The 9919-nt window shown below is 40.4% G+C and overlaps 1 protein-coding gene and 1 pseudogene across 5 annotated transcripts in view; one reads left to right on the top strand and one right to left on the bottom strand.

The window, feature by feature from the left end:
• Positions 1–2381: 2381 nt before the first annotated feature.
• The window catches only part of LOC123799538 (L-lactate dehydrogenase C chain), a 44421-nt gene continuing 36883 nt past the window's right edge, over positions 2382–9919 (bottom strand). For all 5 annotated transcript variants that reach the window (XM_087855227.1, XM_045808680.2, XM_087855230.1 and 2 more), the window contains 2 exons: positions 7701–7824; positions 2382–2546 (listed from right to left, as the gene is read on the bottom strand). In XM_087855227.1, coding sequence (XP_087711353.1) covers positions 2382–2546; positions 7701–7824 — 289 coding nt within the window. The remainder of the gene's footprint in view (positions 2547–7700; positions 7825–9919) is intronic.
• On the top strand, positions 2689–3403 carry LOC123799540 (WW domain-binding protein 2 pseudogene; annotated as a pseudogene).

Below are 9919 nucleotides of genomic sequence, written 5' to 3'. Positions count from 1 at the left end.
GCCGGCTCCCTGCTGAGCAAGGGAGCCCGTGTGGGACTCGATCCTAGGACCCTGGGATCATTGACCTGAGCCAAAGGCAGATGCTTAGCCGACTGAGCCACCCAGGCGCCCCCCAGTAAATTTATTTCTAACCAAACCTTATCTGGATGTATCCAATAAGGGCTTTTTGACTCTCCATTGGGAACTTTTGGCCAGAGCTGCTGGAGAAAGAGATCTCCGTGCTACTTTTAGCCACTCACAAATGTGAGCTAAAGTAGAAACAGTAAAAAATTTTAAAACCCTCTATGCAAAGGAGATTTTTAAGATATGAAACCCTTAGAATTTGATCAGTGCAGGGCTGATAACCATTTCCACTAGTGGATGGGAAAGCTCAACTCATTATTTATGAAGTATTTAAATGCAAAATCCAGGGGCGCCTGGGTGGCACAGCGGTTAAGTGTCTGCCTTCGGCTCAGGACGTGATCCCGGCGTTATGGGATCGAGCCCCACATCAGGCTCTTCCGCTATGAGCCTGCTTCTTCCTCTCCCACTCCCCCTGCTTGTGTTCCCTCTCTGTCTCTCTCTCTGTCAAATAAATAAATAAAATCTTTAAAAAAAATAAATAAATGCAGAATCCAAAATTTCCCTCTTATCCTTTGTCTGGGATACACCAATACCTAATTGTTTTCTCATTTGTGAATCATAATACATAATACACCTCTGACAAATTCTTTTAGAAGAAATAGAGCAGTGTTTCTCAAACTTTTTTTCATTCTCTCTCCCTCAAGGGCCTTTTTAGACTTTCTCCGCCAATCCTTCAGCTCCACTCACCCCCAACATGAAATTAAAGATTAAAGAATAAGAGGGGCGGCTGGCTCACTCAGTCCATGGAGCAAGCGACTCCTGAACTCAGGATTGTGAGTTCGGGCCCATACTGGGTGTAGAGATTACTTAAAAATAAAATCTGAAAAAAAATAAACAAGATTTTGTCTGGTAGGGTTGAACTTTAGGGAGTGAAACCTTTGTAATATCTAATATTTTCCCTCCACCCTCCCATAACCATTTTACACTCTTGGGGGTGATATTGCCCCCTGTTGAGAATACACAATGTAGAGCAGTTTTACTTCCTAGAATATTCCTTGTAGAAACTATATTTTGCACTCTTTCAATATCTGCAAGGATTTCCTAAAATGAAGTTTTAATTTGGTGTACAAAGAAGAGCTTAAAAAAAAGGGCAAAATCCAAACTAGACTCCCCTATCCCTGCTATCCTAACTAAACTCTCTCATAATCGTGTTTTGTGCATTCAACGGAAGAGCTGAAAACAAGGTAAAAGAACAGAATGATGGGAAACTAATCATGTTCAGCAGTAGAGGACTAGAATGAAAACTATTCAGACTGCAAGAATAAGAGTATGAACTGTGACTCTCCGCCCAATGAGTGAACCTCCACTAAAGTCATGTATGTCCTTAGGACCTGCACACCTGTCCTCTAATTTTTCCCACTAGTCCTGTCCTAGTCTATTATAAATTATTTTGGTCCTGATTTCTTGATTTTTGTTTAATTGCCTATTTCCTATAACTGCCTTAAATTGTGAAATCAAGGAAATATTTCATATATATGTGTTCTATATATAGATATAAATCAGAAGTACATATATGCACTCATATACATGCATGTCAATAATCAATTAGTTGAGGTACCCTAAATACTCTGAGATGCTTGAGGGCATAAATCATGTCATACTGACTTCATAACCATAACACAGCAAGCATAGCAGTAGTTTGCTCAACAAATGACCTAGAGGGTGATCTAAGCTTCCTGTGTGGCATTTCAGCAGAGACACCAAATCAACTATTTGGGTTTGTATGAATTGGAATAGTACTTTCAGGTTTGAAGACATTTATTTTTTTATACCATAAAAGTTTTATTTGTTTCCTTCTGATATACATGGTCTTAAAGATAAGTACTTAGTAAAGATCATACATAGACACCTGAAACTAATGAAGCAATATAAAGTAAATATTCCTGTGCCCTAACAGAAGAATGAAATTTTAACACTAGAAAAAGTGCTGGTTGTTTTGTGAGAAAAATCATGGTTTATATTATAATGGGTTGTTATACATACTCTACTAACTTGAAGGCAACGCTCACATATGACGTACCCCAGAAGTATAACTTGCGTCTGTATAGGTTGGGTATCATTAGAACAGAGCTATAAGAGATTCAGAGAGAAGAAAGCCCTTTACCATTTCCTTTTCCGGGCCTTGCAGGACTGAAGTTATGTCATGGGTCTCCAATGTTTTTTTTATTTTTTACAGATCAGATTAAAATACTTTCAAAATGTAAAATATACAGTCTGATATCTTCTGTTTCTACAAAACAGTGGAATATGAAGAGGCTTTAAAACATCAGCTCTTTTTGGACATTCCAGAGTGTGTCTGCACTCTTCTTAAAAAGGGCCTCCTCCTCCGAATTCAAGTTAACTTTCACAATATCTGAGACACCATTTCGCCCCAAGACACAAGGGATACTGAGAAAGATTTCTTCATTTATTCCATATAAGCCCTAAAAGGCAAAATTAGATTATTGTTCAGTAACCTGATATGGAAAAGCAGTTATGCAAGAGAGCTTCAGAACAAGAGGATACCAGAGACACCATGGAACTCACTAAAATCAGAGGGTGTCAGAGTAATTAATACCAATCCTAATATCCTATGACTATGCAGAGTTTGTGTTCAAGGACATGAAGAACATACCAGAGGCCTTCAAAGGGACCAAGAAAGGCACCATCTACTTTACCTCTAACCAGTTCCATTTTTCTGTCCAAAGAAAAGATGCCATCCAATCCTTCATGATACCATTTTATCTGACAAAGGACTACAAAATCAAGCAGACTATGTTTGGTGTAAACTACATCAAGAGAACAGTGAAGGCTCGAGCAGGAAGTGGCTGGGAAGACTGCTTTGTATAAGTTGGCCTTTACACCAAGAGACACCATTGAGTTGGACAATAGATGCTACAGGTGGCATCTCAATTCTCCAAAGGTGAAGCCTCCAATGGAGCCTATAGGTACTCTCACATGCCTAGCAGGACCTTTGTCTTTCCCCTGCCAGTTACCAGTGGAATGTACCCCCGTCCTTCTGGCTACTTCTATCCACCACTCCATCTGACTTCTATCCAGGACTTCCCATGACAAACATGGAATAGTTGCAACCATGGCCACCCACCACCCTATTCTGGGCTCCTGGAATCTCCAGCCAGCAGCCCTGATGTTCCTTCCACTCCTGCAGCTGAATCCAAGCTCACAGAAGCAGCTGTCAGAGCTAATTACAACCTGGGCAACAAACACAATGCCTACATGCCCACAAACCAGTTTCTGCCACCTTCCTACTACACCCCCGGGAGATAAGAAGACCCAATAGACCCCTCACAGCTCCCTGCCTTCCACCACTCATTGCTCTTTCCTATCTACCCCTTGGGGTTGAGTCTAGGGTTGGAGGAGGGAATGGGAAGGTCTTGTTCTTCCTCCGTCCTTCCTTATAATTAAACAGTTACCAGGAACTAGCTTGGAGGGAAAGAAAAGGCTCCTTGACTATGGAGTGGTGCCTCCCAGCTTCCCACAACAGCTCAGAGCCCACAGGTGCTACTCAGCCAAGCTTCCTTCTCACCATCTCTGGGACTCTCCTCAGGATCTCAGGGTGTGTCCTTTGCTCCTGTTTCACTCTAGTCTCCCACAGAGGGACTCTGGCCACCTCTTCCACCACAGTGCAGCTCCCTCATTTTGGTAGGCACTATATACTCAACATCAAAAGCTCCATCACACTCTGCCATATGTCTTCCTCTGAGGGCCCCTGTCAGGCTATACTCACATTCCCTCCACTCTGGTCTGTGCCTAGCCATGGAAGGCCACAGTCCCACCAGACTGTCAGCCCACATTCCATTCCCAGCCAGGCTCCAGCTCCTGCTCCACTCACCTTGCCTTGCCTTTCCTGCCCTCGGTCATTCTGCTGCTTTTGGAGCTTCAGCATGGTTGCCAGGGATTGGGTGGTATCAGAAACAAGGCCACTGTGACTGAGGAGGAAGCCCTTCTGCTTTCCTGTTAGTGTTTTGGGAATTTGTTTCCCCTCTGCTTTCTCCATCTTTCTTCTAGAAGGGGCTTCTCGGACTAGAATTGGAGAATGTATATCCATCCCATCATGCCATTTGGGGGCTGCTGGGTGGGCTGGAAATAAGGGTCCTGGACCCTGGGACCTGGCCCTGCCTGGTCCTATGTGCTGACCATGACCTGCTATCCAGCCCCCTCTTCTCTTTAAGCTTCATGCCTGGTTGACACTATGACCCTGAATACACTAAAATTGGCTCTCATTTGCTCCTGGACTGGCCATGAAATGAGGAAATGGCTATTTAAAAAGAATCCCCTATATATTTGAAAAAAATCCAGTCAATGTATTAATAAGAAATAAACTGTGTACCCTTTTTTATTTGCTGAAAATGTGAAGTAATAAAATTGAAGTAATTGGGGTAAAAAATATAAAAGTATATGAATGATTATGCTCTTAATGTCAAATGTTTAAGTTTTCCTATAAAATATAACTTGTCCATTGATTTGTTCAGTAAAAACCATGAAATTCCCATATTAGTCAATCTCAGTCTCTTCTCAGAGCATTTGACACCTCCCTGACATTGCCTCAGGAGCACCCTAGGGGTAATTGCTTATTCTCCCATATCCCCTGTGTATCCTCAAAAAGGAGGGCTGTGTGCTATCCACTGTGTACTCATTGTCTCTTTCAAATCATTAGTCCCCTACTGTCTTAACATTCCCCCTATTTTTTGAAGCCATCTACTAATGACCATTTACTAACCTCTTGGTTACTCCATCTCATTCATAAAAGACTTACACCTAGCTCACAATCTTTCCTCTCTGTCCCAATTTCTTCGATTAACTTTGGTGACTTCATTGTCCATGTGGATAAACTAACCATAACCAAGTCTCTTTCTTTCCAGTTTCTTGATTCTTCAGCTCATAAAACCTTCTCTTCCCACCCCAAGTATCCTACTGTGGACTTTGTTAGAGGGTCTCTCCATATCCAACTTAGATCCCATGATTCATCCTGTAACCCTTTCACCATACACTAAGACCCTGTGTCCTATTTTAATTTTCAGTTTATAAATATTTCTTGAAGTCCTTATTATTCATTTTTTTTATAATTTATTCATTTGTATGTAGATCATATTTAAGCTCAAAGGTCTTGAATTTTGTCTGTGACCCTTTAGCAGAAAGTCAAACCCATTACTAACATGTGTGTAAGCCAAAAGCTACACCTCCCCCATCCCACCCTTCTACTTTCTCCCCCACCCCCCCTTTCACACTCTAGCAAGAAAAACCCACACCCACATGAATTCAGCTATCTTCTCTCCCCATTCCTGTGCTCAGAATCCTGGGCATAATAAAGTTCATCTTTAACTTACAGTACAATTAATCAATTAATTTTTCAATTAATGCATACCAACCTTAAATAAGCAACCACCTAACAGTAATTCTGCTTTTTTGGGGGGGTCAAATCTATTTCTCACTATCTACAAAGATGATTTCAAATTTTCTCAAACATCCGACTTCTCTATACGTCCCCTGATTCCCGGTAGATGATTTTGTCTCTTTTCACTAAAAAGACGGAAGTCATCACATGCATCCAATGCCAAACTTACAAATCTACATGAGTCACTGCCCATCCTCTATTATCTCCTGTTACAACAAATACCTGTCTCGCCTCCTTTCTAAGGCTAATACCTTCATCTATGCTCTGGATCCCACCCCCTCTGCTTATTACTTCTACCTTCAATATCTTCTTTTACTATCAGCATCTTATCTTTTTAAAAAACCCCACAAACTTGCCTGGCCTTGATTTTCCTCTCCAATTACTACTCTCTTTCCTTACCTTCACAGCCAAATACCTCAAAAGAGCTGTTTACACTTGTCTTAATTTCCTCAAAAGTTCTCAAGGGACCCTCCAAAGGGCCATTTGGCAATATCTGGAGACATTTTTGACTGTCAAAACTGGGGGAAGAGAGTAGGCTACTGGCATCTAACAGGCAGAGGCCAGGGATACTGCTAACATTTCACAATGCACACGACAGCCCTCCAACAACAATGAGGAATTATCTGGCCCAAAGTCAGTAGTGCCGAGGTTAAGAAAACCCTAGTGTACTCCAATCAGGCTTTCATTCCTATTACTGCGTTAAACAGCTCCTGCTAAGGTTATCCTTGACCTCTGTCACTTTATCCTCCTGGCATTTTTAATCCTAATTCAAATGACTTCTCAACACCAATCAACAGAAAACCAATTCTTTCATCTTTAAAGCATCCTCCCCTCTCTTGGTTAGCATGAATCCACATTCTCTTCTCTTGGTTTTTCTTTTAACTCTCTGGCCACCACTTCTTAGTCACCTTTGTGGACTCACACTATAAACTCAACTTTTAACACCGGAATTCCTCAAGACTCAATCTCAATCTGTCTTCTCATTTTATTATACTCTCCTTAGACAAGCTCATTAAAATTCCCAGCTGCAGTTACCAAGTGTAAGGTATACCTGTTGCCTGCGCTTGGCCAGCATCTCGCTGCTGTTGTTGTTGTTGACAGAACCTCTCCTTCCCTTTCAGGAACTGTCTCTCTCCAAACTGACCCACACTTAGAAGTCCAACCTAAAACTCTGCTTTGAGTTCCAGAAGCTTGTACCCAACTGCCTATTTCCCCTCGGATATTGCAAAGGCACCTGAAATTCAACTTGTCCATAACTGCAAACGTGATCTTTAAATCTGGTTTTCCTTGAGAATTCCCTTCCTCAATGGATATCACTATCTATATAATGGTGCAAAATAGAAACCTACAGTGAGCTTTCATTTCCTTATTTCCCACTTCATTCTGTTACCAAGTCCTATGAATGTTACTTCCTAAATACAATGTCTCTCAAATTCATCCCCTTCTCTTCACCTCTACTGCTATCCTTTCTATTCTGGGCTACTGCTCATATTCTTGACAGGTTTCCACATGTCTACTCTTGTCCCTTTCAAATCTGTTCTCTCCATCACAGCCATAGAAATATTTTTAACATGAAAACTTGCCAGTCCCTTGCTTAAATTCTTTTGATGGCTTTCCATAGCCCTTATGGGAAGTAAGGACCCAAATCCTTTTATAAGACTTTCAGTGGCCGAACCCTGCTTACTTCTTCAGCCTCACCATACACTTCCCTTCGCTCTCTGCATTTCAACAACTGACCTTTTATTCAGACCCACAAGTGCCCTCTACTTATATCTACCTCTGTGTCTCTGTACATGTGTTCCCTCTGCTTAAGACTATCACTCCAGCCTTCCAAATTAACTCCTACTCATTATTCAGAATAGGTCACATTTTACTTCCTTAGGAAGTCTTCCCTTACCATCACCTATGCTTCTACCCAGGGTAGCTGAATTCTCTTCTTGTATACTCTTTAAGTACTTGGTAGTTTTTTCATCATAGCACTTATCGTAATTTGTTATTATATACTTACTCTTATAATTATTTTATTAAGTCCATTTCTTTAGTTGAACTTTATGAGGTCAGGGCCTTTTTTGTTCACCACTATATCCTCAAAGCCTATATAATGTATATATGCCTGGCACATAGTAGAGACTCAACAAATATTAAAGAAAAGATGATAAATGAAGAATCAATCTAAGCCTACCTTAACCATAGTAGAAACTGGATGCACTCTCCTAAGATTTTTCAAAATTGACCCTGCCAGATCTGTCACAGACAGTCCAATAGCCCAAGAGGTATACCCTTTCAGCTTGATAATCTCATAGGCACTACGGTTGTAGAAAGGAAGAAAATCAAATTCATGGCAAAACAACTCAGAGAAAACATATTGTTTTTCAAGCATCCATTTGAAGTTATCTATATGTCAATGCCACTCCCAGAGATTTCTTCTAGAAATTATTTATGAATAGGCAATAGAAGTTTCTATACTATTTTCATAAACTTCATTATTCACTTTAAATAATAATTAACCCACCCTTCTCTTATCATTAAGGCGGAATACTAGAGCATATGTGCCACTAAAGATGAAACTTTTTTTTGAATTTTTTTTATTGTTGCTTAAGTGTCCAAACCCAGGACCTGATCATCTTGAAGGTTAGCATATACAGCTTGCTCGCTACTTAAAACTGTTACTAGGGCGCCAGTGTGATTTTATATAATTTTAAGCCATGTGTACATATTTTTCATAAGAATAAATCATTAAATCAACAATATATGAAAATATGGGAAAATGTTCATGATACATTTTCAAAGGAAAAAGGCACAGTCCTAAACATTACGCAATTTCTTATCTCAGGGTAGCAAAAAACATCATTCATGTTTATAAAAACTTCAGAATTGCATCAATCCACAAAGTTATTAACAGTGATTATTTTTAAGTGATATTACAAGTGATATTATCTTCATTACCCTTTTCTGAATTTTCTTATTTTCTACAATAAATACGTATTATATTTCTGCATTGCCACCAACAGCAAAGAACAACTTAGCATTGAGTTTATTTAGTTCTGAGAAAAGGATCCAGAACAGGAAAAGGAATGTTTGGCATCATTATTCATATCAGGTGGTCTTACAACCATGGAGGCACAGTTTCAAGGCCCCAGGACTGCACACAATACACTTGGTAGCAAAAGGGAAGACTGATGTGTGTATGGACCACCTCAGCACAGGAAAGTTGAGACTGGACTGTACTCATTGTGATATCCTAAGTTTTGACTGTCAATCTAAAACCAGGGGTAGAGGGCATGCAGATTGCTGTCAAATTTAGGATTAACTTTCAGACTCTCAATTTAATATGACCAAGACTCTGTGGGGTAAGTAAAAGAAAAGAGTGGGAGACTCTGCCTAGGGATTGACTGAATGATGATGTATGAGTTGAAGAAAGCCCTGCAGTAGATAACTGGGGGAAAAATCTTACCAGTGGAATCTGGATGACCGATCTACCCTCTCAGGGGTTAACAAAACAGACTGACAAAGAGAAAAGGGTTGAGAGAAAAAATGGCTAAAAATATAATCCTTTAGTTGTTATTAACCATCCTAATGAAAATAAAACTGCTGGTATAAAGAGAAGGGTAAAGGGAGAAAACCGAACAAGCGGTTTTAAGGCTACTATCTTAAGACAAAAACTGATTGCTCTGTTAAAAACCTGGAAGGACATCCTATTAAATCACGATGTCACTCCCCTGCAGTTGTTGGTTAGCCACTGGAAAATCGGAGGCTATAATGTAAAGGAGTTGAGTTGTTTTTAGATAAAGACTAGCAGTATCCTGAGGATTCTTTATAATTATAGATCCTCTGCTAAATGACCAAGGGTCGAATGATTTAATTTGGACACTGCATTGTTGGGAGGACTAATTGGAATGAGTACCGATCTGTAATGTGTTACAGTATTTGATATTTAAATCACACAGGACTTCAGTGGAAAATGTGTTCTTAATCATTATTCCTGTATAGCAACAGCCTTTTAAATTAGAAAGGAACTAACATTCCCTGTAGTACAGTTATTAGGAATTGGGTAGACAAAGACCAATATTATAACATCCCTGCAAGAAACAGATGGGTGGCTCCATGACATTTGGAAACCAGTATTGTTTAAAACATGTTCCTTGGGGCGCCTGGGTGGCACAGCGGTTAAGCGTCTGCCTTCGGCTCAGGGCGTGATCCCGGCGTTATGGGATCGAGCCCCACATCAGGCTCCTCCGCTATGAGCCTGCTTCTTCCTCTCCCACTCCCCCTGCTTGTGTTCCCTCTCTCGCTGGCCGTCTCTATCTCTGTCGAATAAATAAAATCTTTAAAAAAAAAAAAATGTTCCTTAGTGGCTGAGTTGTGGTTCTGCCTCCAGATCAGGTCGTTCCTGCATTTACT

The sequence above is a fragment of the Ursus americanus genome, chromosome 24 (genome assembly GCF_024610735.1).
Source record: "Ursus americanus isolate L20-20 chromosome 24, mUrsAme1.1.p, whole genome shotgun sequence".
Taxonomy (NCBI): domain Eukaryota; kingdom Metazoa; phylum Chordata; class Mammalia; order Carnivora; family Ursidae; genus Ursus; species Ursus americanus.
The sequence above is the reverse complement of the archived record's forward strand: the minus strand, read 5'-3'. Positions and strand labels throughout refer to the sequence as shown.